Source organism: Tenrec ecaudatus, chromosome 13 (assembly GCF_050624435.1).
Source record: "Tenrec ecaudatus isolate mTenEca1 chromosome 13, mTenEca1.hap1, whole genome shotgun sequence".
In the NCBI taxonomy this organism is placed as follows: Eukaryota; Metazoa; Chordata; class Mammalia; order Afrosoricida; family Tenrecidae; genus Tenrec; species Tenrec ecaudatus.
In genome coordinates this window covers 806,941-832,725 of record NC_134542.1, presented here as the reverse complement: position 1 = coordinate 832,725, position 25,785 = coordinate 806,941, and the positions used below count along the sequence as shown (strand labels likewise).

The window sequence follows — 25,785 nt, the reverse complement described above, 5'->3', positions numbered from 1 at the left end:
TTTATTTACTTATTTATTTTGAAAAATAATCATTTTAGATGCAGTGCTGGATGTTTCTGAGGCTGTAATCTCTGTGGGAGCAGACAGACTCGACAGAACCTCTCCCTCCCTCACTGCCACAGTTCATTCTGACTCACAGCGACCCACAGGACGGGATCACACTGCCTTTGTGGCTTTCTGAGGCCCTAAGTCTACGGAAGTAGACAGCCTCATCCTCCTCCCTCTGAGACACTGCTGACCTGAGAGCCACAACCACTGCACCACCAGGCTCCTTGTGTGGCTGTGAGATGTCGGGCAGTCAGTTCTGACTCACGGTGACTCTGTACACACCAAACGAAACACCGCCTGGTCCTGCGCCATCGGCATGAATGTTCTGAGGCCTGAGCCCACCGTGTCCGTCCAGCTCGGTCTTCCTCTCCTTTGCTGCCCCTCCACTTGACCAAGCATGATGTCCTTCTCCAGGGACTGGTCTCCCCTGACAACATGTCCAAAGTACGTGGGACAAAATCTCATCATCCTTGCCTCTAAGAAGCGTTTCGGCTGTCTTTTGCCAAGCCCTATCTGTGTTCTTTTGGCACGCTCAATTCCTGCATGTGGAGGAGGTCACTGCAAACACCAAAGGCTGTGTCAGGCGCACCTTAGTCCTCAAAGTAACCTCCCAGCAAGTGCGTCAAGTCCTCCTCACTTCCAGTAAGCAAGGTGGGGTCATCTGCACCTCGAAGCTTGTTCATATGCCTCCCTCCAACCCTGAGGCCTCGTGAGCCTTGGTGGCCTACTTCATCGACTCCGCTTTCTTGGACGGCTTCTTGCCTAGCAGACAGGGTAAGGCAGGGCGAGCTGCTCCGGGTTTTCCAAGACGGCGACTCTCTTCTCTCCCACAGAGCAGCTGGTGGCTTTGAACTGCTGACCCAGTGGTGAGTGGCCCAACTCATGACCACTCTGCCACCAGGGCCTCGTCGAGCCTGGTTGGTTACTTGCTTTCATCGGCCTGTAGACAGGGCAGTGAGGGCAGAGAGTTTGGAGAGAGTGTCTTTGGCAGTAAGGGTACATGTTGTAAGTCTCCGAGGATGGGCTGGGGGGCTTCCTTTCTGGGTTTGCACAGGACGACAAAACTGGCGAGTCTTTCTTTCTTTGTATAAGAAAGCTTCATATCAAAGAGCAATTGCATGTTGAGAAAACATCCCAGCCCAGTCCAGATCAAGTCCATAAACCCAATAGTAGCCCATGTGTCCCATACTAGTCTATATATTCTTCTTCAGACTCACACAACACATGCAATGACGCCGAATGCAGGAAGATCACAGGCCAGTGGGTGGGAAGTCTTGCGGATCCAGTGGCAGTGGAAGCATCGCAGTGCTGGCAGGGGTCTCCACGTAGTTCCTCCAGCTCCAGGGATCGGGTTTCATCAGCGAAACGCCATGTGTCAAGAGGGATGTCATGCAGGGAGTGTGTACATCTGGTCTCCAGTAAGCGATTTATTTCCTTAGCACTCCCAAATGAGGTCATCAAGCTGAGACCTGATTGACAGGCCAGACTCCGCCCCTTCACAAGATGGCAGGAGATTGTATTACTGCCACAGTCCACCCCTTGTCGACTTGACACTTTCACACAACTCTTTAGCCATACATAGTTTTCAATGGTGATAATTAACAGAAAAATTCCTCAACGCAACCAACTGACCCCAGAATTTCCTTCGTGGGAAGGTTTTACATTATGCATTAGATTGATCAATTTAGTTGGGTACTATCCAGGTTATTTGTGTCTTCAGTGTCAGTTTTAGTAAATTGCATTTAATTTAAAACCTCAAATTTATGGCCACAACATTGTTCATATCCTTGTAAAGTTTGCAGGATCTAGTTGGGCCCCCTTTCTATTTATTGTGTTTACTTTTTTCTGAATCAATCTTTCTGAGGATTTGTGGGTTCTGTTAGCTTTTAAGAGAAACAAATTTTCATTTGTTGATATTTTCTTTTTTATTGATTTCTAATCTTGCTTTTATTTCTTCTTTCTAGTTTTTTTAAAAGTCACTTTCCTAAAAATAAACAAATAAATCATTTTATTAGGGGCTCATACAACTCTTATCACAATCCATACATACATCAATTGTGTAAAGCACATTTGTACAATAAAAAAGCTTAGAAGTTACTTTCCTCCTTTAAAAAAAGAGCTATATGTTGACCTCTAAGTGTTGCAGTAGCTGCATCCACAATGCTTTAGACACTGTGTTTTCATTACTGCTCCTTTCAAAACATTTTATAACCTACACTGTGATTTCTTATTTGATCCATATAGATGATGTTTAATTTACAGACATTTGGGGAAATCTCTGGTCATTTTTCTACTGTTGAGTTCAAGTTAACTCAGAGAGGACACTGTGTGATCTCCGTCCAGTGAAATTGGTTGCAACTTGTTCACGGTCTAGGAGTTGGTCTCTATTTGTTCTTCATCCGAATGGGTGTTCCACGTTTGTTGGGTAAAGTGTGGTATATTTGTGAAGTAAGTCAAATTAGCCAGATCTGTTGTTCAAACTGTGATAAGGGGTCAATCAGGCTGTTGCATGGCGACCAGAAACAGACCCTCACCCGTGGACAGTTAGGGCAAAAGTTCGATTCAGCAGGAAAGGATGATCTTTTCAATATATGGGGTTGGGTCGGTTGGTTTTTATAAGGAGTAAAAAAAAAGGGCTTTCCTTCCTTACCGCACACCATTCACGGGAATTTATTTGTGACGCATCACAGATCCAAAGGTGAGTGCAAACACAGTGACTCGCCTCGACAGAGACAGGAGAAAAGCAGCATCCGGATACACAGCCTAGGAAAGCCCGGCACCAGGTTCCCTGAGGTTAAATTCTGTTCCTTAAAGGCAGGCAGCAGTGCGCCAGACGAAATCCGAAACACATACACCAGACAGAATCGACACGAAAAAGACATCCCCTATCAGACGGAGCCGGGCGGTAAGTGAACCCCAGAACCCCCTTCCCCCAGTAAATAATACTGTCAGCTATAGCAGGGTGAGGATGGAACCTAGGCGGTCGTAGGCGACTCAGCTGGGCCCTACTGGCTCGTTGGCCCCGCCCCAAGCCAACCCCTGCTGCCCGCCCCCCAACACTCCCCCGCAGCCCCGGGGAGCTCGCGCGGCCCTCCTTAAGCCGGCAGGCGCCGAAGGCGGCTCCGGGCGCGTCCCCGCGACTCCTCCTCCGGGGATGCCTTTTCCTTAGAAGGCAAAGGCCCAAACCGGGCCTCCCGCTGGCGGGGAGTCTCCCCGTGCTCCCCGACTCCACTGGTGCGCCCTGGAGAGCGCGCCAGGCCCAGCGAGCGCGCGCCCCTGCCGGAGCTGGCGCGGGTGCGCTGTGGACCGGGCGGGGCGCGGCGCCGCGGCTTTGAATGGAAGGCTCCGGGGCGGCGGAGTCGGCGGCGAGCCGGGGGTGAAGCCAGGACCCCGCCCCGGCGCCCGCGCCATGCGGCGGGAGAGGTGAGCAGGGCGGGCGCGGCGTGCCCTCGCGCCATGGGAACCGCGGGCCCGGGGCACAAACATCGCGCACGGCGAGGCCGGGAGGTGGGCGGCCGGGAGCCCGCGCGGGGCCAGGGACGGAACCCGGGGTGTCGCTGAGTTCCGGGCACCGGGCCGCCCCGCCGCCTCTTTACCGGGGCCCCGCCGCCGTCTGGGTGAGCGTGGCGCGGGTCTTGGCGGCTCCACACAGAACCTCCACGGTAGGGTAGCTGCTGGCTGCGATTGGGGCCTTAGTGATTGGAGGTGGGCCTCGCCCTGCCGGCTCCCCAGTGCGTCCCAGCCGGGCGCGCGGAGGCGATCGCTGCTGACGGCCGGCCGCGCGCCTCGGGGTCGCCAGTCCCCGCCTGGGCCGCGCCGCTGAGCGCTTCTTCCCGCAGGTGCGGCGCCCCCAGCCTGCGACTCCGCCATGGAAGTGCTGCGGCGCTCCTCCGTCTTCGCCGCCGAGATCATGGACGCCTTTGACCGCTCGCCGACCGACAAGGAGCTAGTGGCCCAGGCCAAGGCGCTCGGCCGGGAGTTCGTGCACGCGCGGCTACTGCGCGCCGGTCTGGCCTGGAGCGCGCCGGAGCGCGCCGCGCCCCCGGGCGGCCGCCTGGCGGAGGTGTGCGCCGTGCTGCTGCGCCTGGGTGAGTGCCGGTCCCTGCCCACCGCGCTGGGCCTGGGTCTCTGAGAGTGCGCGGTGGAGGCACCCTAGGCGCGCCCCCTGCGCGGAGGCCCATCCCCTGGCCTCCGGTTTTCAGGCCTTCTGGCCACAAACAATGGAGCGCTCTGGAAAGAATGAAGCGGTAGCGGTGGCCGAGCTGCCGGCCTGACCTCAGCGGGGCCCTGAAATCCTTTGTGAGACCTCTTGTCCAGTTTGCTCAGGGAACTCGGCCCTAGGCTTCTGGCCCCAGCGTCCTGCCTGGGCCACACTTTCTTGTGGGATGCAAGGTGGACAAGACCTTCGGGGACCTCTGGGGCGAGGTGGGAGCCTCTGTATGCGTGTTTCCCGGTAACTCCCAGCTCTGTACGTGTCCCCGTGTCCTCAGACTGCAGCAGGCCTGGGGCGCCCACCGGCGACTTTATGGTGTAAAGATCAGGAGCAACCCTGAGCTGGACAGGTGTGCAGAGGGTGCACCTAGAGAGGGACTCCAGGTTCTGGGCCCAGTTCTGGCCCCATGAGAGGTTGCCCTCCGTGGGGGCCAGTGCTGGGGGGCTTCCAGGAAGGGTGGTGGAGAGCACCTGCAGGGTTTGGGGGCAGCCAGGGGTGGGAGGTAGGGTGCACAAGGATAGTTGTCAAGACGACCTGGGTCAGCTGTCTGCAGGTTGTGGGGCCTACTGAGCCCCCCCCATCCCCCCCCCCTCCCCGCGCTTCTTGCCCTGCGATGAGGGGAAGCAGGGCAGGGCCTTCAGCCTTTGTCCCTACGCCCATCTCCTATTCCCAGGGTCTGGGTTCAGCCTCATCCAGGCCAAGGGGTTCTGGGTGAGTGGGGGGAACAACTGGGACATCAGGAATTCTAGTTCAGGGGTCTGCCCCCCTCCAGTCCCTGAGTGCCTGGGCCAAGGACACAGGGGGAAGCAGCGAGGTATAGGTTGTGACCCCAGTGGCCAGCCTCGGGGGACAGGCCCTCAGCAGCCCACAGTCTGTGGGAACGCAGGGCCAGTTGGGGAAATTTCCATAGCACCCCTCCCCCTCGGCCCTCCTGGCTCCCGTTTTAATTAATCAGACACAGAGCAGCTGGCCTGTGGGAGGCGGGGGCCTCATCACTGGCTGTCCAGTGGGCAACATGCCCATTGCTGAGGGGGGACATGTGAGGCCAGGAAACTGCTGTAGGCGTGGGTGGCCTGGGATGGTGGCTGCCTCTTGGCAGGCACTTGGAGGCCCCCAGGTTGGAACCTGCCAGGGGACGGTGCCCTGGGGCATAGACTCAGCCTCTCTGGCTTCGCTCTGCTGCCCCCACGCCTGCGCCGCCGGGCAGCTGGGGGGGGGCGGGCGGCGTGAGTCACCCCACGCAGCCTGAGCCCATGCTGGGCTCCCAAGATCCTGCTGCACTGGCCCAGCCGGCTCTCCCTGGGGGTGGGGTTTGTGCAGGACCAACCCCCCAGACCCCCCAAAGGCAAACTTAGGGGCACTTCCCTGACCCCTGTCCAGGACTGTGATGGGGGCAGGTGAGGACAGGCAGGGGTCAAGAGAAGGGGCATCAGGCTCCGTGGGTTCAGGGCCGGGTGAAGCAGGGGTCCCGGGGGTCAGGTGGGCTTGGCCCTGTGACCTGTGCCTGCACAGGGGATGAGCTGGAGCACATCCGACCCAGCGTTTACCGAAATGTGGCGCGCCAGCTGAACCTGTCCCTGCAGTCCGAGACGGTGGTGACTGATGCCTTCCTAGCCGTGGCTACACACATCTTCTCTGCAGGTGGGTGGGCAGCCAACCACACCCCAGCACCCTGGGACAGACCTGTGGGAGCTCTTTATTATCCGTGACCAGCTAACTGAGAGCACAGTGACTTGGGGCATCTGGGCAGCTCCCCTGGGCCCCACATGGGTGCCTGAGGCCAGGTCTGCTGGCAGTTCTTGGCTAGTCAGGGGTGCTGCTGGCTGGATGCTGCTTGTGACCCCACATGGACTCCTGACCATGTGGCTGGGCCCCGGTGGGGGAGCTTCTGAGGGTGAACCCCAGGTGGGTGGGCCTGGCCACGCAGGGCCACTGCTGGATTCTGCAGGGCAAGGGTGAGGCCCAGGGCAGCCTGGGTGGGGGTGGGGTGGATGGGCTCCATGGAGGATCTGAGAAGCCTGTCCGAGCCTGTCTCTCCCAACAGTCTTTCTGGGTCACCGGACGCCTAGGAGGTGGGGACCATGCGCCTGCCCTTGCCTGCAGCACTTAGCCAGCCCCTCTCCCAGCACCTTTTCAGGGCACCCCTCCTCCCTGGAGCCCTGGCCTGGTCAGCCCAGGGGTGGCCCCCAACTCCTTTTCATACTGAGGCTCCTGCTCAGGGTTCCCTGTAAGCTGTCCAGGCTCAGCCTGAGTCCTGGGGGTGGCAGTCTGAGAACCAGTCCCAGGCAGTGCCCAGGCCATGGGGCGCCCCTCCCCGCCAGCCCGTGCTCATTGAAGGAGGGGCTGGCAGTCTGAGAACTGCACTCCTGACCCTCCCCACCTGACAATGCAGGAAGGGGCCAGCCAGGTGACTTCTACCTCTTCAGGGAGAGCTCAGCCTCGCCCCCACTACCTTTCCCCTGTTACAGGATGGGGTGGGTTCAGGGAGTCCCATCCCCTTTTTCTTCCAAGGTTGACTGACCTCTCTGGTTGTGAGGCTCCGTGTGGCCCAGTCTGGAAGGGGCGTGGCGGAGGGGCAGGGCCCCACTGGCTCATGGAAAGGACTTCCAGGCTCTGTAGGAGTGTGGGGGCAGAGGGCGGGGCTAGATCCTGAGTGACAAGCATGGGCCCTGCTCTGCTCCTGGGAAGCTGTTCCCACCTCTGTACTTGGGGCTTAGAGCCAATCTGAGGCCCCCGCTAGGCAGGGAGTGTGGACTCAGGCTTGGTCCTTGCATGGCAGTGGTAGCGGGTGTCTACAGCTGAGTGGGCCTGTGGAGGGGGGATGGCAGGAATACTGGGGGCAGGGGGCCTCTTCCTGGAGGATGTTCCCTGGGGGTCTGGCTGGAGAGGGAGGAATAGGTTCCTTGGAAAACAGCTGTGCCCAGGGCCTGGCCTGGCCTGGTGGTGGCAGCTGGTTTATGGGGCACAAGCTGACTTTAAAAGAAAGGATGAGGGGGGTTCTGATCAATGGGGGGGCAGGGGAGAGGCCGCTGCTCTTGGGTGGCCTGGTCACAGGGAAGCTGGGACCCTGTGCGCTTGGGCCTGAGACAGCACCTTGCAGTTGTATTAGCACTGCTGCTTTCTTGACCTCTCAGAGCCAGGTCATGGCCAGGGGCTAGGAGAGGGCTCCTGGGGGCTCGGGATGGGGGGGTTCCCTGTGGGCTGCGTGGGGCTGCCAGGTCCTGTCAGTCTGTCCACCCTTGCTAATAACGGCTCTTGGTCTGTGCCCTCTGGCTGGCTGTGGTGTCACCGTGGCCACTTTGCACCCAGCACTTGGTGGCCGAGCAGCGACGTCCTCTGGACACCATCCCTGGCTCTGCTCTAAGGGGTGAGGGGGCTGACATCCCTTTTTGAAGAGAAACTTTCTTATTACAAGTGTAAAGTGGGGTAAGCTTTAGATTTCTAATTGTTCTTGAAATAATTTATGAGCTCTAAGCACACACACACAAAGTAAAGCGGTTCACGACGGAAATAAGGAAACAGGCAGAAATGTTTAAAGACACCAATGAAGAAGACCATCAGTTTAAAAACGGGCTGAACTGACATCCTCCCAAGAAACCTCCAAGCCACCTCCAAACCCCCGACCACCCACGGGTAGTTCCAAACCCAGCCACAGGCCCCCAGTGACCCTGGATAGAGTCCCCGAAGCTGGTAGCCTTCAAGGGAGCAGCCAGACTGTTTTTCAGGAGTGGTCAGTGGGTTTGAACCGCGGACCTGATGGTTATTAGCCCACCGCTGACCGACAGTGGCCCCTGGCCTCCTTCACTAGCCCCAGAGGGCACGTCAATCTAGCATGGGTACCACTTGGGCCTCCCCAGGATGGCGATTGCCAAAAAACCTGCAGGTTAATAGGCGTTGGTGAAGGGGTGCAGAGACCAGGACCTCGTGCACTGCTGGTGGGAGTGGAAGGAACAGGAGCAGTGGCTGTCTGCCTGCAATCCCACTTGGAGCATGCCCTGGCGGGGTTTTGGGGCTGCCTGAGGTGGGCTACCTGACACCTGCTCATCCCAAGCGCATTGTCTGCTTGCTCAGGCTTTGTGCAGGCCCCTCCTGGCCGCTGTGGGAGAGTGGACAGGTGTTTGCTCCCCCTGCAGTTTTCCTGGGAAGCTTGTGGAATGAGGGGCTCCCCTGTGCCCACCCCGCCCATGTCCCCAACTTCACGCCTCCAGTGGCCATTTGGGAGGTTTTCGGCCTGTTAGCAGCTCAGAGCTCTCCTGGTTTTTAAAGAAGCCACAGGTGCATGGGAGAAACCTTCAGAACAAGAACACAGCGTTCCCTGCCACACCGATGGGCTACACTCGGCCTGTGGCACCAGCAGTTGTGCCCCTAGGGAACCCAGGCTGCGCTGTGCCCCAGGTCTCTTCCCGAGTTTCTTTTTCTCTTTCATGTGAGAAATGCAGTGGGGCTTGGGCCTTTGTGAATCTCTTGTCCAGTTTCAGTGCCCGTGGTTCCTTTGAAGGGTTCCTTTGCCCCTTGATGTAAAACTCAACACAGCACACAGTGTCACTTACCAGCATGCCCCCTGTCCCCGTCACTGGACTGTCCGTGGACAGTCCCATTTCCTGAGTCAGGCCCACTCAGAAAAGGGGCCCTTGGAGATGGTCGTGGGCATGTCATCAGCAAGGGCCAGCCCTGGAGAAGGACATCAAGCTTGGTAGAGGGTCAGCGAACTACAGGAAGCCCTTCGAGGAGATGGAAGGACACAGTGGCTACAATGGGCTCGTTCAACTGTGAGGGCGACCAGGACCAGGCAGAGATCTGCCTCGTGCATGGTGTCGCTATGAATCAGTACCAGCTTGATGTCCCCAGCAGCGGATGTAATGACAGACAAGGCCATCAACACAGGATGTCCCCTTGTCCAGTGACCAGTGTCCTTCAAAGTGACCAGAGGAAGCCCCTAATAAAACGTTTTAAAAAAAACAGACCAGAGGAGACGACCATGCAGATAGGCAGAGATAGATACCATGGCATAAGCCATGGACCACCTGGCCCAGCGTCTGGTGGAGACAAGGAGGGAGCTGGGTCTATGGACCCCATCTCAGGAGACCGCAGGTCTGGGGTGGCAACCCTGGAAGTGGACCTTGCCCCCATGACATTGATGTTTCTGGCCCTTCCAGCAGGCACTACTGGGTGGTGGGCAGGGTGCAGTGGTGGCCCATGGCATCTGCATAGGACTGACCGTCAAGTCCTGGCTGGAGCTGCCTGCTGGCCAGCTGGCCAAGTACCCACAAGGAGAGGCTATGGGGAAGGGCCAGCACACCCAATGACTATACTGGGGTACCCCCACTTCCCCCCCATCTGCAGATGCTCAACAGCTTCTTCTTCACAGGCATCACATGGGGCAAGGTGGTGTCCCTGTATGCAGTGGCTGCTGGGCTGGCTGTGGACTGTGTGCGGCAGGCCCAGCCAGCCATGGTCCACGCCCTGGTGGACTGCCTGGGGGAGTTTGTACGCAAGAGCCTGGCGCCCTGGCTACGGAGGCGAGGTGGATGGGTGAGCAAGGTGCTGGGGAGGCTACAGGGGTACGGGGAACAAGGGGTCCTGGTCTAGTGACACCCAGGGAGGGAGAATCCTACCTGCTGGGCCAGGTCCAGCTGCCCCCTTTTCTCCCCGATCATGCATTCAGTGGAATTCGTGGGGAGCTTTGCTGCAGTGGGTATGGGACCACCTTCCTGAGCCCACCCCACCAAACCCTGATGGCTGTCCCGCCCCCAGACTGACGTCCTCCAGTGTGTGGTCAGTGCGGAGCCCGGCCTGCGTGCCCACTGGCTGGTGGCTGCGCTCTGTGGCTTTGGGCGCTTCCTCAAAGCCATCTTCTTCACACTCCTGCCTGAGAGATGAGCCCCTGAAAATGGAGGAGCCCTCAGCGCTGGACCAGGAGGCACTCGCCCACCCAAGCCCCTGCATGGGGGCCCTGTGGGTATGCAGGAGGGACAGGCCCCTGCTCTGGAACTGGGAGCACCCAGTTCCATTGCCCCTGGAACTAGTGAGTTCTGCTTCCAGACCTGGCGAGGGGAGGCGGGGAGTCTGGGCAGGCACTCACCGTCCCTGCAGGGGTCCCCCAGGGCTGAGCTGGTTTCAGTCTTCCTGGGTAATGGGCCCTGTGTGTTCAAGGGACGTGTGCACAGGCCTGGCCAGAGCCCAGGTACACCCCCAGGGGTCCTGCACACCCTGGAGTGGACTGCTTGCCCGGAGTTTCAAGGGTGGGGGTGTGTCCCTGACCAGGACAGCGAGCTGTGGGCCAGGACGGATGGCATCCTCCCAATAAAGCCTCATGTCCCCCAGGCTGCCTCCACCTGGCTTTCCTCTCTGCCCTTCCACTGGTCACCAGGGTGAACCATGCATGTGGCATCTTTCTGGGTGCCCTGGCACTAGCTGTATGCACTCAGCAGGCGTGTGGTATACCATAAACCAAGGCCGCAGGAACCCTGCCCCTCCCTTTGGCTACTCCACGCCATGGGGCTGACCCCTACCTCCCACCCCCAGCACTGCCCCATCAGACCCTCTGGAGGGAGGAGGGCTGGGCTGGGCACATGAGGGGCTGCAGAACCTGAGCCCAGCATGCCCTGGTCCACAGAGATGGTGGCAGCTCCCCAAGGTGGACATTTACCTGGATGGGGGGCAGCAGAGGTGATGTGTTGAGTTGGTTTTCATACACACATGGGTACCTTGGTACTCCAGTTCATGTAGAAATCCCACCATCTGACGCCCCCTGGTGTGTTCTTGTGAAAATACAATCAAACACAGGTCTGCAGATTGATGCTGTGACTGGTTGGCCTCTTCACTGTCCGGCCCAGTCCCTGCATTCCCTTCCCTGAGAAGCCTGACCACCACCAGTCTCCTTTGGGGCTCTCTAGCTCACAGATGGGCAATCCTGTACCATGTATCTCTTGGCTAGCCCCACAGAACGTGTCAGGTTCATGCACGTTGGAGCTGTTTCTGAATAGTTCCCCAGTGGAAGATCAGCAGTTTGAAACCACCAGCCGCTCATCGGGAGGAAGACTCAGCTTTCTACTGCCATAGACTTACCGTCTTGGAAGCCCCCAGGGGCAGCTACCCTATCTGGGGTTCTGATTGGACGTCCGGTTGAGGGCTGGAGCCTGGCTTTGCAGTTTGCTGTTCACCCACTCTTTCCCGCCCCGCCTGCCACCCTACCATCCGTTGTGGGTTCTGCTAGGTGCCAGCCAGCAGTCAGTGCCTGGTGGTCCAGGTAGAGGGGCAACAGAGAGCCGTCCACTGCCACCCAATCAGCCCTACTTCCTGGTCACCCCAGGGGACCGAGTGCCCCCGTTTCCAGAGCCGTAATCACTGCAGCTGACCCCCATAGCTTCTCCTGGAAGCAGTGCAGTGCTTAGGGATTGTGTCACCACAGGCCCCGCTGCCTGCTTAACACCGCACCCACACAGGTGGGCTCTGATGGCTGTGAGCTCCAGGGCTGTTTGGCCCGTCATGAGGGCACTGAGATGGCCAGGGGCTGCTGATGCCCCGGGGAAAGAGTGAGGTGGGCGAGCTCGGGGCTCTGGGTCCCACTCAGCTCAGTCCCCACAACAAAAAGGTCCCAAAGAGGCCAGGGCAGACTGCTCCCTGTGCCTCATGGCTGCCAGCCCCCTTGTAAGGGCGGGGGTGCCCTCAACAGGGCAGGCATTGGCAGGGCTCCTGGGAATTGTATGTGTCCCGGAGGAAAGCCTACTTGATGCTGGAACTGAGGTTTTGAGACCATGAGTCACCTCCTGAGGGCCTGAGCCACAGCACCCAGCCCATAGAGCCTGGTGAAGCCAGGCCGCTGGCTGGGAAGGGCTGCCGGGGATTCAGTCAGCTCTGCTTGAGAACATGGTTATGGGCCGAGGAAGCTTCAGGGACCCAAGAAGTGGCACAGGCCACCATGGAACTGGCCCCAAGGCTTCAGGAGCCCCTCATGCTGTGCTTGATCTCGAGCTACAGCTCCCCGGCTTCTAGGATCCCTGTGATTCCGACTGGACTCACAGGGTGGCTGAGTCAAGTTATGAGCAGAGACCCTGCAGGACAGCCTGCCCCAGGCTGCTTCCGGGACCAACAACCCCCCCACCCCCAAGGGGGCCTCTACTTCCTTCTGCAGTCATGGTCCCCCCAGTGCTCTTTTCCAGATCTGTGACCAAACGGGTCTACCCATACACAGCAGGGGGGTGGGGCACCCATGACAGGATAGGTATAGCAGAAAGCCAGCTGACAGCTCCCTCCCTGCTGGGGTTCTTGGCCTGGCTGCAGGGCCATCTGTGGAACCCCAACAAGGGGATGATGTGCACATGGGGGGGATCTTTTAGGGGTTTCCTGCACATCTGACCCAACTGTTTACACGCAGGGGTTGGTGAGCTGTGGAGGGGACATAGGGGGAGCCAGTATGTGTACGCAGAGGACAGTGAGTAGCGGAGGAGACAAGTATATAAGGGGACCTCTGACTGGGCTGTGGCATGGCTGTGATAACCCCGTGCACACTTTGTACAAATCAATGTCCACTTCTGTAAGGGGGCATCTAGGCACGGGCATCAACAGAAACCAAGGAAGCTGCAGTCAAACTGTGCCTGCCTCCCTAGCCCAGTACAGAGACATGCTACAGGTTGCCCCGAGTGGAGGGCTGGGTCGGGGAGGGAGAGGAGAGGAGGGGCCCGGCCAGGCCAGCGGACGAGGCACACGGACAGCTGCACAGCCTCAGCCATAAAAATAAAGGCCTTTATTTGGTTTCTCCCCATCACAAGAACCCAACAAAGTACTCCCGCCTCAGCACGCGGGGACACAGGATGGTCCAACTGCAGAGCCAACGGGGATGGTCCTCGGCCTTGCTGTGCTGGGTCAGGGCTCACGGGGTCACCTTCCGGTAGGTGACTTGAAGGTGCTGGGTCAGCGGCTGGGTGGCGGTTGCCATGGATACGGTCTGCTCCAGTTTGCCCTCAGCATTCAGTCTGAACCTTCGGGTGATCTGAGAAGACACAGACCCTCAAGCTCTGCTTCACAAGCCCGGACATCACAGGCCTGCCCAGGGTGACCACCAGCCGGCAGGACAAGGGCTGTCCACACTGAGGAGGCACCTGCTCAGAATTGCCCCGCTCACCGGACACTCAGCCTGTGGTAGCATGAGTCCATCCCAATAAAGCCAGGCATGCGTCTCCCTGTCAGCAGTGGGGAGGCGACCCCACATGCCTGAGGGTTCAAGGCTCTGCTTTCACCAGAAGGGCTGACAGGTTAGAAAAGGATGAGGGCAGACTCAGCTGCAGAGGCCGAGGCCATGAGGCCACCTGGGGAAACAGGGGCTTTGTGTGCACATGACACTGATGGCTGTCCACCCTGCACCCCAGCAGCGGGTCCTCAACACCTGGTGCAGGACCTGCTATGGGCAGAAACGTAACAGCCAGGAGAGGACCTTGTCAAAGCCATGGCGAGCAGAGAAAGCTCCCTAGGGTCCTGTCTCACACTGACCTGCTGAATTGAGCCAGCTGCACTCGCAGAGGCAAGGCCACAGCCACCAGACCACAGCAGCCTGCTCAGTTCTCTGTAACTAGGGGGAAAGCACCTGCCCAGCAGGCCCCCCAGAAGGGAGTAGCTAGGCATCGGATGGAGCGAGGGACACAGCACATGGATGGGGCGGGAGCTCACGTGGAGACCAGCCAGCTCACCTGCTCCACGTGGGGCTCCTTGGCGAAGGAGATCCGGGCGATGGAGTGGGAAGCGATGGACAGCTCCCGCCCGCTCACCTCACCCTCCTCCACTTCCACAATGCCTGCAAGGAGGTGGCGTCAGGGCGGAGCTGCAGGCCCCTGGCCGACTCCCACCCCACACAGAGGGCGCAAGGGCGGACCTGTGTTCTGGGCGCTGACAAAGGCCACCTTGTTGGTGTCTGGCTGCAGGCGGATGAAGCCACACTCTCGGTGCATCGGCTTCCTGGTGTCCGGGTGGAAGGCATTGAACCTGCACAGGAGCAGCGAGAGGCTCCCACCGACTCAGGGCCCCACTGCACACCACCCATCATGTGCCCTCCAGGCCCAACCCTGCCTCCTACAGGGCTGAGCACCTGCTCTAAGGTCAGACTCTTGGCATGCAGGAGACCCCAACATGCACTCACCCCAAAAACCCTGATGCACGTGTGCACACACACACACATCCCCGACAGACCACCTGCTCCCTCAAGGTTGCCCCCCACTGTCTTTCTCATTTAAGATCACTCCATCTGTCCTGGTGGGGCTGGCCCAGCAGGAGGGCTTCCGCGGGCCCCATGGGGCCAGGCACTCACGTGAAGTTCAGCATGGGCTGGCCCACATGGGAGATGTGCGCCTCCTCCAAGTACGGGAAGGGCTGCAGTGTCGGGAAGGTGCCTGCTCCGGGCGGGTCCGACAGCCAGGTGCCCAGCATCCAGGAGAGCGGCTCCAGCACGGGGTGCATCACAGGGGGCTCTGGGGGCAGAGGTCAGGCTGTCAGAGTATAGACGGTATACTTGGCTGCCTCTGGGGCGTGGAAGCTTAGGAGCAGTGTGTGGTGCAAGTTATCAGAGGACCACAAGCAGGGAGACAGAGCTCGAGGGGAAGTGGGGTCTCTTCAGGGACAGGGCTGCCTGAGCTCGATGAGCACATGGCCAAGACCAGAACTGAGGTAGCTGCAGAGACCCCTCCAGGCACCTGAGCCCTGTAGTACCTGCAACAGGTGCAGGAGCATGCCCTGGTGACAGTGGGTGGGCAGCAGGTGTGGGCAAGGTGCACACTCCCCCATGGGTCAGGGCCTCTGGCAAGGACCAAAGGTCTGGGTTGTGGCCTCCCTCCCAGTGGGCAGACCCTCTCCAAGGGGCCCCATGTGCCAAGCGCTTTCCCCATGGTGCACATGGCTGCCCCCTAGGGGCTCCTGGCACCACTGCAGGAGGGCAGGGTGGAGGCAGGGGTGTTTCTGGCGGGCCTGCCCCTCCGCCTGCTGAGAGTACAGAAGCAGGGGCCTGGAGGTAGGAAAGGTTCTGTGAGTAGCTTAAACCCACCCATCTGTGCACTAGAGATGGTGATGTATGGAAGGAGAATTGCGTTCTGCCAGGTAGGGGCATGAGTGCACGCATGCAGTGAGCAGCTGGCCTCCGGCTAAGCCGGGCAGCCAATAGAGGCCAAATCGAAAGGTGTTGAATTCACCCCAGAATCGACGCTCGGACACCAGTGGGCGGCAGGCCTAGAACTTGCACTGTGCAGGGCTGGACCCCATTCTCCACAGGCAGCACGCACTGGCAGAAGGTTCAAGTGTGCACCGGACACCAGAGTGCAATAACTCACTGGGTGCTGACAGCTCAGCTGAGGTGGTAGACCACATGGACCAGGGACACAGGCGCACTAAGTCATTGCTGCCTCCACGCTGAAATGACCTCGAGTGTCCCTTTCACACAGCTTCTACAACATCTATACACAGGAGGCCGAGCCCAGGTCTGCAGACACGCATGGATGGCGCACAGGGACAAGGGGGGCAGTGCTTATCCAAGTGGAAATGGGGCCTGGGAAGTACAGGGCACAGTGTTGGGGCCCTGGGCAGGGCAAAGGGCCAGCTGGAACAACAGAACATATCTGGATGTCTGAACAGATACTCCCTCCCTCCCACCCCCAACAGAAAGAAACGAAGACCCATTCTAAAACTGGAAACTTGCCCCGCTGCACAGTGGGTCATGTATTAGCTGCTGCCCCCCAAGGTGAGCAGAGACCTTTTATGAAAAACCTCATGGCCTGTGGGAAGGCAGGTTTGGGGGGTGGGCCAGTGGAGGTGGGGCAGAGGTAAGCAGGCAGTGACCAGCCACACATAGCTAACAACCACACCCAGTCCAAGGCCACCTCGAGGAGTGGCCCAGCCACTCCAGCTGTGAGGCCCAGGCTCCTGTGGTGAAGTGGCGGCTGAGGGCTGGAACCCTGGCGGTTTGGTGCTGACACAATCTCTCATGGAAGTTGTCTGATGACACACTCCATTACACAGCCCCGGGGGAGGTCTTATGGCCACAGGTGTCACCATGATTAGGGTGGGCTGGCCAGGGTCTGGGGACATGGGGCTGGGAGATAGCTCCTGCCCCAGCCGTGCTAACAACTGGCAGAGGCAAGAATAGCAGGAGGCGCCCATGTAAATAGGCTCTCTGAAGGGGGCAGTACAGAGGGCAGGCAGGTAGGAGCGAGGCGAGGGTGGGCAGGGAGAGGACAGCACTGGAGATTCTGGGATGGAGGAATTGTCTCAGGATTGAGGTAGCACCAGGAGGACAGAGTAGCAGACCAGAGGCAGGTCAACTGAAGAGTTGTGAGCTGCCCCACACTGGACAGGGAAGAGGAGGGGGTGGCCTTGGTTGAGGATAGGCAGCACGGTGCATGCGCTGCCAGAAGCCCTACAAGGCCAGTGTTTTTGGCTGGGGCTGTGCAGCAGCCACTCACCAACCACGGCACTCTGTGCAGGCCATGGCCAGTCTTAGGCAGTGCAAACAGACACTGGGAGGGAGCCCAATGCCCATGGAGGGCCGACAGCAAGTGCTGACCTCCCCCATGGGCGGGCAGGGGCTACTCTACAGTACGAGAACATTCCAGCAACGTCCTTGTTAAACAGCAGAAGCAGGAGGCGTGCTTGGATGTGAGGGCACCACAGGGTATCCACGGGGATGTGGAAATGTCCCCGTGGGCAGAGAAGGATGGTGGTGGTCCTGAGAGGGGCTCTTATCCCTCAGCCAGGACTCCTGGCTGCTGCTGCTGAATGTTTCAACCTGAGTAAACTTCAATGCAGACAAGGAAAATGGGCCGGCCATGAACAGAAGGTGGCAGGGCAGGTTCACCCAGCTGCTCTGACGGCATGGTACCCCACTTCCTGTCCATGTGCCAGAGCAGGCGGTGGGCCAGGTGCCTGCCCCTGCACCGAGCCCCCAGTTCATTGCCAGATCGATTCTGAAGCAACAGCCCCAGGTGCGAGGTGCTCGCTGGTCCTTTATTAAAGCTCGCCAGCAGTAAGCTGCAGCCTCGGTCCAGCCTCCCACAAGGCACGCCAATGCCTGCGCCTGGCGCTCCTGGCCTTGGATCCAAGAGCACGCTTACCCATCCCCCAGCTCGCTCCAGCCCAACACTCGCCAAGGTTCTTCAAGGTGGCGCAGCCTCACGGAAACAGACACCTGGGGCTAGCACCCAACGGAAGTGGGCGGGGCCCATGAGAGGCATTCTGGGAGTTGTAGTTCCCCACTGGCAGACAGGCGAACAGTACAAGCCAGATCACAGTGGGCGTGGCCCAGGGCACGCTCTGAAACCCAGAGGGGCTTTCTGGCTGCCCCAGTAGGCCGGGGGTTAAAGGAAACACACATAGGGTCACACACAGGGACACAGCCCCCACTCCAACAGGTTCCAGTGTAACCCAGCGAGTCCTGGGCCGGAAGTCCAGATACAGCCCTGTGAGGACGGAGACAAGGCAAGGTGGCAGAGGGACCTCCGGAAGCCCCTCCCTCATTTCAGCGACCCAGTGCACATGACAAGTGACCCTCAGCAAGTGGCTCCCCTGCCCTGGGCACTTCCAGCAACTGTGAGGTCACATGGTGGGTGGGTTGGGGCGGGGCTCCAGACTCAAGAAGGCTGGGCAGAAAGGCCTGGCGTGATACCTCTAAAATGTGCCTCCAGCACATGCTGGGGGAAGAGGATGGGCAGTGGTACAGCCTTCCACACAGCAGGCCTCGCAACGCAGCCCAGAGATCACAGACGGCGCTGCCAGGCCACACACCACAGCAGGGGATCCAGCTCAAGGGCAAGGAAGACACCACCACCCACTCTCAAGTAGCTGTCACTGAGACACCAGAGGGGCAAGGGCAGGGGGAGACCACAGAAAGGAGGGACGGTAATCCAAACACCACGAACAAATGAGCCTACTCCAAGGGCTGCTTCAAACACTGAGGGCACGGGTTCAAGGGACAGGGCAGAGGTGAGGCTGGGCCACACGGTAACAAGGGCACAGGCTCCGCTGGTCGTGTGGATTGGGGAGGAAGGTTGGTAAGGAGCGGCAGTTTCCTAAGGGGGAGAGGCAAGGCCTGCCTATCCAGCCCCACAGGCCCCGGGCCCATGCGGGCACGAGGGGATCTGCACATTTGTGGGAGACTTGCCAGGAGCACTTTGAGGCTCAACAGCACAGCCCACCAGCCTCATGACTGCTGTCTACCCAGCACCCACTGTGAGGACCCACCACACACAGCTAATGTGCTTAGGCTACACATGCAGGCTCTGCTCAGGCCACAAGACACAGAAGGGAGAAACTGCAACAGCTGGAGCCTGGGAGAGTCCATAAGATACTTCTAAATACACACAGGCCGAGAACGTCAACGTATCTTGAATGAAAACAGAAGAGACCCCGAGACACACCCCATCCCACCCCGCCAAACACCTGTCAGCTGGTCTCAGGCACAGCAGAGCAGGCCACCAGGGAAAGGAGGCTGAGAGCAGCAGGCCCACTGGACACTCCCACAGGGGCCTTCTCCCAGCAGCAGGCAGGGGGCCTGGCCATGCCCACAGGGAACATCAATGGGCAGTAACAAGCAAGTCTGGGCTCACGAACCACAGGCGGCCTGTGGGGCAGCGGCAGATGACATGGCCACGTGCCACTGCTGTCGTCACTGCCCTGGGAAAGAGGGTGCACAGGGCCAGGTGGGCCGAGTCCGGCAGTATGGCACCTTGTGCAGCAGCACAAGCCTGGGGTAAGGTAGTGGGGTGGAGTGGGCAGGACAAACCAGCCCCGAGAGTACTAAAGTCAGACTTAACTTTGACCTGCAACCTTTCTTTAACTGATTCTGACACCAACACCCCCCAACCAGGTACCATGGACACGCGGGGTGCCCTGTGCCGTGGGTGCGGTGCATCAGGCACATTTCCTTCCTGCCGACACGAGGACCAGGGTCCCACTAGCTGACCTTCAGCAGGGACCATGCCGACCAAGGGACAGGTCCCACTGAGAGACACCAAGGCAAGAGGCTGCAGTGCTGGGCTGGTAGTCCCCACACAACGAGCCGCACAGCAATGAGAGGAAACAGGTTTTTTAAAAGCAGCTACTGAATTATTAAACAAGAGAACCGTTTGAATTATACACGACAGAATGGGTACGTACTCCTGCCACACAGAGAGCATTCGTAACTCAGGCGAGGGCAGGCAGAGCTCGACAGACGAGAAGACAGAGGGTCAGGGGAAGTCCTCCTCAGGGGCCACAGGATGTGCTAAGGCTCATGGGCCACAGGCACCCATGGTGAGTGGCAAGGCCTTCTGCCCAGGTCCCTCCAAGAACTGTCCTGAGAGGAGCCCTAGGTCCGAGGAGGTGCCTGGTCCAGGCCCCGGGCGCTGCCTCTGTCTAGGCTGGCTGGCACTCCTGGGTGCCTGAAAGACTTGGTCTGATTCTTCCAGCCTGGTCCTGGGCTCCGGCTGCTCCCCATAGGGACTGGTCTAAGGACCGTACACACAGAGTGTTCACAGCCCACTATGCAAACCAGCAGGCTGTGGCTGGACAGGGGTCAGTTCTCTGGGTAGAATATCTTAGGACAACAGACAGACAGCCACAGTGGGCAGGGGGCACAGGCCCCAGAGATCTGTGACTTGGGCAGAGGCTGCATCACTCACTCTACAACAAAAGGCCTAGAAGGATCCCAGGAACAGAATCCCAGGTGGGGCAGGGGGGCGGGGCGGGCTGTCCTATGGGGCCCGGAGGAGCTGGATAAGGAAGGGGAACGAGTTCATGTGGCCACTGCGATGGGCTGCAGGGCACAGGAGGGGAAACGTTGGATTTAGTAAAAAGGTTAGTTGGTAGTACAGCTCCGACCTGTCCAGCACTGGCACCTGAGGAGCACCCCAATTTCATGGCTGGCACTGCCCTCTCCTTTCCCCCTGCTCCCCTCTACTTCAGATTCTGTCCAGGGCCCAGCTCTCTACTCCAGTGGCTGAGCCCACTTGCTGACAATACCCACTGCCCAAACCCCCTGTGGTCAGTCCCTCCTGCCCAGGGCAGCCACGCCCTGCATAGAAGAAGCCAGCTGGGACCCAACACCCAGAGGAGGGGGTCACCAAGGGAATGCCCCAGGCCTGCAGCAGGCACCTTTGGGATGCAAGGTCACTGTGGGGTAGACACAGCCCAGTGAGGGTGCTCCAGGACCCAGGGACAAGGCCTGACAAAGTTGAGCATGAGCCCTGGGGCACAGCGGGCTGGCAGGCAGGGAGCACTTTTTGACTCTGAGACACAGCCACCAACCACAGGCCCGACCTCTGGTGTGTGAGCTCCCTAACAAATACACATTTGGAGTGAGTTGTCACCCAATGACACTCACTTAACCCCCGGGCAGTCCACACAAGGGAGCTAGCGGAGAAGCAGGCAACCTATCACCATGTCCTGAGCTCCGGGCAGAGGACAGGCAGACAGCCACAGTCACATCAAGAGGCCACCCTGACAACCTTAGCACGAGCCAGCAGCTGAGGGCCAAGCCCAGGTTCCGTCTCTGAGAAACAAGCAAGGGCGGTGTCTTCAGCAATGGTGAAACCCTCGCAGAAACCGACATCAAGAATCACTAAACAAGCAGAGCCCCGAGTCACACAGTAAGGATCTAGGATGCTGCTCCCAGCCCCGATGTGAAACCAGGGGCGTCCAAGGTGGCACGTCTTTAGGGGGCTGCCTGCCTCACCTTTCTCTCCAGGAATGGCAGCTGGCTTTGAACTGCTGACCTCCCAGGGCAGCTCCATACCAACCCCATCTACCTACTGGAAACCGGTGGCATCCTGTCAGCGCTCGGGTGGGTTGCAGCATGGGCTGGGACACCACGGCAAGGTCTCCAGCAGCCCTTGAAGGGACCTGAAGCAGGAGACAGCAGCCAACCACGAGGTAGGCTTCCTGGTCTGGGAAAGAGACAGTCAAGCACCTTGAGACCAGAGGCTCCCTGGAGGAGGGGAGATCTAGGTATCCCACAGTGGAGCTAGAGAGGCACCAAGGGCCAGGGAGAGGCTGTCTGTGGATGCAGAGCAAAGCCATCCAGACCAAAGAACTGTATCCAGACTGTATCCATTGTAGATCCCCCAGTTCCAGTAGATACTAGCCTACAGACCAGCCGTGAACTCTTCAAGGAAGCAGAGATTGGAGGCGGGGGAGGTTCTGACTGAACCTCAGGCTTTCTGGTTAGCAGCTGAGCACTTAAACCCTGTGCCACCAAGGCTCCTAACCAACCCATCAGCCGAAGTCTGGCCCGCCATCAAGGCCAGCAATGGGGGCAGGGCAGAGCATGTTGTGGAGCAGGGAAGGGGTCAGCCCTGCACCAAAGTCTGGTAGAGCCAGAGGCCAGGCCACGCTCTATGACTAGGTGTCTGGCTCGAAGAGCACCATGCAGTCTAGCTCCCTGGTTCACCACCGAGGCTGTTTGGGGTTCAGGATCCTTAGGGTCCTTGAGAACATGCCTGTGAAGCACTGCCGGGGGTGGGGGAGGGAGACACTGCAGATAAGTGTCTGGAACCCCTCACTGTCTCATCCCCAGCACCAGCAGGGCCACTCCCAAGAGGGACGCTGAACTGGCCATTAGAAGGCTGGAGATAACAGTTCCACCTCCTCAGGAGAACTGCCTGCTTCTAGACAGGCTGGGAGGCAGGAGCCTCAACCCAAACAGACTGCCCCCCCCCAAACCTCAAGGGCACCAACAGCAAACCTGTGTGGGGCGAGGTGGGCAGGGGGAGAAGCAGGCTGGAGAGCAGACAGCGTTGACTTGGAAGAGAAGGCCATCACTGTCAGAGGGAAAACCAAACCCAACTCGCTGCCGTGAGTCCAAGCCAATTCCCAGCAACCCCATAGGACAGGGTCCGACGGCCCTGGGCGTTCCTAAGAGTGTAACTCTTTCACAGGAGCAGGAATCCCTTTCCCTGGAGGAGCGGCTGGTGGTTTTGAACTGCTGACCTGATAGTTATTGGCCCAATGAGTAGGGAGAGCCACAATTAGGGGATGGAGTGTGGGGCGCCAAGGAAAAGGTGTTGAATGCAAACCAGTGATGGGATGTATAAGGCCTGCCTACTTCACAGTAAGAAAACAGACCACTCAATGGTCAGATGGTGACGACAACCTAGTGGACACATAGAACCGAGACTTGGCCATGGGTCCAGACTCCAAGCTTCCCTGACTGTGCTTGTTCAAGAGCTTCAAGATCCACCCTCTGAGCAAATACCTTTGAGACCCAAACATGCAGGAACGGTCCACCCCCCCACCCCCCCCAAGAGCAGCGAGGCCCACACGCTTCTGACCATCCACCAGTCTGCCGACCGTCCTTCACATCGAGGAGCTCTGGGGTAGTGGATTCCCAAGGAGTATGGTGTATGGAAGGCAAACCGCAGAAGCCCAGGGTCTCACCTCCTTGCTATCCCCAACGACGGGACAGCCCAAACTTCCAAAGCCTTCCCACAGACTGAATCAGAATCTGTACTTTAGCAAAGGCCTCAAGGGACTCAAGACTGGAAACAAGCAGACCTGGAAGTGGAGTGGTTATGCATTGGGATATTCATCACCAAAGTCAGCAGTTTAAAACCACCGAAAGACAGAGCTTTCTACACCCATACAATTATCGTCTTGGAAACCCACTGGGGCAGCTCCACCCCCATCCAATAAGGTGATCGCTGTGAGTCTGCTTAAGAGACACATGCTGTCTGCAGTGCCCGAGCGGCACCTGGTAAGTACTCAAGTAGCCCACCCCCTGGGGTTGGGGAGAGATGGAGACAGAGAGAGGGACAGCACGAGGGAACGGGCACTGACCACAGGCAGGGGGCAGGCGGCCGGCCCGCTGCAGCTGTGCCAGCTTCTCCCGCAGCTGGCGCAGCTGGTTGTCGGAGCGGCTGACGCGCTGGCGCAGGCTGCGCAGCTCGCCATTCTTCTTCTCCACCTGCTCTCGCAGGCAGCACACCTGGCTGCGGCCAGGACGAGCGGAGAAGCAGTAGGAGTGCAGCGAGTCGATGAGGCGACATGCGCCTGACGCTGACAGGATGACCTCGTTGATGGACATGGGGCTGGCGTCCGAAAGCTCGTTAGGCATGGCCTCAGCGGCTGGCTGCGGCGGAACGTCAGCAGGCGGGGCTGAGGGGTTCGGCGAAGCCTTCTGCGGTGTGGCCGAGCGTGAGGCGCTGGTTGGGCTGTGGCCAGCAGAGGCCTTGTCACCCGGCTCCACTTCCCGACGGGGTCTCTTGCGCTCACCCTGTTCCCGGGGGCCGGGTGGCCGCTCTCGAGTGTGCCGGGAGGAGAAACTATAGGAGTGGAGGGAGCCGATGAAACGCCGGGCCCCTGAGCCTGGTGGGCGGAAGTCATCCACCGATGTGGCTGAGAGGCCCACCTCGCCCTGGCCATCTGCCCTCATGGGCGCCCCACTGTCCGTGGCCAGGCTTTCCAGCGACGGGGTGGCTGGGCCCCGGGCTGCCTGGTCAGTGGTGGCTGTGGCTGCGTCACGCTCATCCACTGGCTGCTTGGGCTCAGGTGGAGCGGATGGGCCGGCAGGTGCTGTGGGATGCCCTTTCCCAGAGCCCTGAGCCTGGCTCCGTCCTTTCCGGCGGGCACCACCTTGGGCTCCAGTGGCCCCCCTCTGCTCGGGCTGGAAGATGGAGGGCACAGCGGTGGGCTTGAGCAGCCGGTGCTGGTGTTGGTCGTCTAACCGCCGGGAGAAGCTATCTTTGGTGAAGTGCTCGCTGCACAGAAACGAGTACTTGGTAGGTGTCCAGTTGTCCCGCTGGACAGCTTTCAGCCACTGCAGCAGACGCTTGGAGTCCTTCAGGGGGAACCTGTGGGGGGAGGCGAAGGTCAGGAGGGCACAGCCCAGAGCAGCACTTCCCCAAGCGCGACCTCCCAAATGCTGGCTGTTTGCCCTGGAGGGAGGCCACAGGACTCCTCCCCAGGGGAGGGGTAAGTGCCCCAGGGGGAAGAGAGTCCTGGGAAGCTAGGAACACAGCCACCTTCGAGGGCTGCACTGAAGGCCCAGATGACCAGGGCCCTGCCCCATTCGAAGTGCTGACTTGAGTGTGCAAAATGTTTCTCAGAGGTAAGGGAGGCCCCGGGGAGTGACACCAGGCGGGCGGCCTTGGCACTCCCTCTGCTGCACTATCACTGAACCAGGAGTCCCAAAGGCCTTCCTCCAAGGCCAAGGCACTGGGCTGAGGGTGGCATTCCTCCAGGAAGGACCCCTGCAGCAGAGTCATTCTGTGGGCGGCTGCTGACAGAGAAATCCAGCAGTGGGGATCCCTCTCCCCAGTGCCTGGGCAGGAGAAAGACCCCCTGGGGCAGCTCTCCTGGGTCCACAGGGCTGGCCTGTGCAGGGTGGCCTCAGGGCTCTAAGTCCCTCACTCCACTAAGCACGCCCAAGTACCTAGTCTTCACAAAAGACAGCAAAATACGGAAACAGGGGAAATGTGGAGACACCACCCCACCCAGCCGGCCCGTTGAACAATTGCTGCACTTCCCACGGCAAAAGTGAGCGGTTCTTTTTCGACCGGCACCAGGGTAGAGATTGCAAATGGCTCACGGAATGACGTTTAAACACCGCTCGGGCCAAGCACCTGGGGTTCTAAATTCTCTGGCTGCAGCGGGGCCTGCTGTGGGCAGGGGGCTCTTTGAGCCAGGCAGGGCTGGGGAGCGGTCGCTGGGCAACACGAGGAGAGGGGCTTTGGCTTCGGTTCGGGAGGCCCAGGTGCCTGCTCTCAGGCGGAGGGGGCTGCAACATGCCTGGTGCCACCAGTCGCCCAAAGGGTGCCTGGGGGCGTGTCTACGCGGGAAGGGACCGGGGTTAGGCCGGGCGCCCAGGCTCTCAGTGCACGGGCGCCGGTGGTTCCGGGCAGGCGGGTCGTGCGGAGAAGCGAGCCGGGAGAGGGGCTGTAGGGGGGAGGGTCGTGAGTGACGGGCGGGGGAAGGGGTCACGGTGGGGGGGTACCTGTAGGGGCCGAGCGGGGGCAGGGGTCGCGGGGGACGGGCCGGGGGGTGGGTCGCGGGGTGGCGGGTCGCGAGGAAACCGCCTGCAGCGCTGAGTAGACACGGGGTTTGCGGGACCTGGGGCGGCCAAGGTCACTCGGCGCCGCCGCCCGCTGACTCACGCCGCGGGCCGCGAGGCCGGGCCGGAGCGGCCGGCCTCAGTTTCCCCGCGGGGGCGTGGCCGGAGCGAGCGGGCAGGCGCTCACCTGTGGAAGGAGACGGCGCGCTTCTCCCCCTTGCCCTGTCGGTTGGAGCAGTTCACGGCCGCGCAGCAGATCACCATCTCGGACCCGGACGCTGCTGCCGGCCGCCGCGAGGCCCCGGCCCTCGCTCCGAGTCGCCCGCGGACCGCCCTGAGGGAGGGACGCGGCGCGGGACGTGGAGCCGGCGCGGCGGCGTCTGCCGTACGGCAAGATGGCGGCGCGCAGCTCGGGCCCGACGGCCGCGCCGGGTCTGCAGCCCCACGGCGCCCGCGGAGAAGTCGCGGGGCGCAAGGGCGCCGGGGCGCATGTGGGGACGGCCGGGGGCGGGCGAGAGGGCCGCCCCTG

At 59.9% G+C, this 25,785-nt stretch overlaps 2 protein-coding genes across 3 annotated transcripts; one reads left to right on the top strand and one right to left on the bottom strand.

Annotated features, from left to right (window-relative positions):
• Positions 1-3,171: 3,171 nt before the first annotated feature.
• On the top strand, positions 3,172-10,584 carry BOK (BCL2 family apoptosis regulator BOK). 2 transcript variants are annotated; one of them, XM_075529349.1, is made up of 5 exons: positions 3,172-3,471; positions 3,888-4,136; positions 5,774-5,902; positions 9,630-9,793; positions 10,016-10,584. In XM_075529349.1, exons 2-5 carry the CDS (start codon positions 3,917-3,919, stop codon positions 10,139-10,141), a joined length of 639 nt encoding a protein of 212 aa, XP_075385464.1. In that variant the 5' UTR covers positions 3,172-3,471; positions 3,888-3,916; the 3' UTR covers positions 10,142-10,584. The 2 variants fall into 2 exon arrangements, with proteins under 2 accessions (XP_075385464.1, XP_075385465.1); XM_075529350.1 differs by lacking the exon at positions 3,172-3,471 and adding an exon at positions 3,537-3,710.
• Positions 10,585-12,988: 2,404 nt separating this feature from the next.
• On the bottom strand, positions 12,989-25,635 carry THAP4 (THAP domain containing 4). Its single transcript, XM_075530337.1, has 6 exons — positions 25,444-25,635; positions 23,045-24,057; positions 14,562-14,721; positions 14,130-14,239; positions 13,948-14,051; positions 12,989-13,253 (listed from the first exon to the last, which is right to left on the bottom strand). Exons 1-6 carry the CDS (start codon positions 25,518-25,520, stop codon positions 13,134-13,136), a joined length of 1,584 nt encoding a protein of 527 aa, XP_075386452.1. The 5' UTR covers positions 25,521-25,635; the 3' UTR covers positions 12,989-13,133.
• Between the last annotated feature and the right edge of the window lie 150 nt (positions 25,636-25,785).

What these genes read in the sequence shown, in the direction of transcription:
- BOK (XM_075529349.1), top strand. Translation starts at nt 3,917, where the DNA reads ATGGAAGTGCTGCGGCGCTCCTCCGTCTTCGCCGCCGAGATCATGGAC. An exon ending in CGCCGTGCTGCTGCGCCTGG is followed by an intron (nt 4,137 to 5,773) that starts GTGAGTGCCGGT and finishes GTGCCTGCACAG; the next exon opens with GGGATGAGCTGGAGCACATC. An exon ending in TACGGAGGCGAGGTGGATGG is followed by an intron (nt 9,794 to 10,015) that starts GTGAGCAAGGTG and finishes TCCCGCCCCCAG; the next exon opens with ACTGACGTCCTCCAGTGTGT.
- THAP4 (XM_075530337.1), bottom strand. Translation starts at nt 25,520, where the DNA reads ATGGTGATCTGCTGCGCGGCCGTGAACTGCTCCAACCGACAGGGCAAG. An exon ending in CGCGCCGTCTCCTTCCACAG is followed by an intron (nt 24,058 to 25,443) that starts GTGAGCGCCTGC and finishes CTCCCCCCACAG; the next exon opens with GTTCCCCCTGAAGGACTCCA. An exon ending in CCGCCTGCCCCCTGCCTGTG is followed by an intron (nt 14,722 to 23,044) that starts GTCAGTGCCCGT and finishes CTCTGCCCCCAG; the next exon opens with AGCCCCCTGTGATGCACCCC.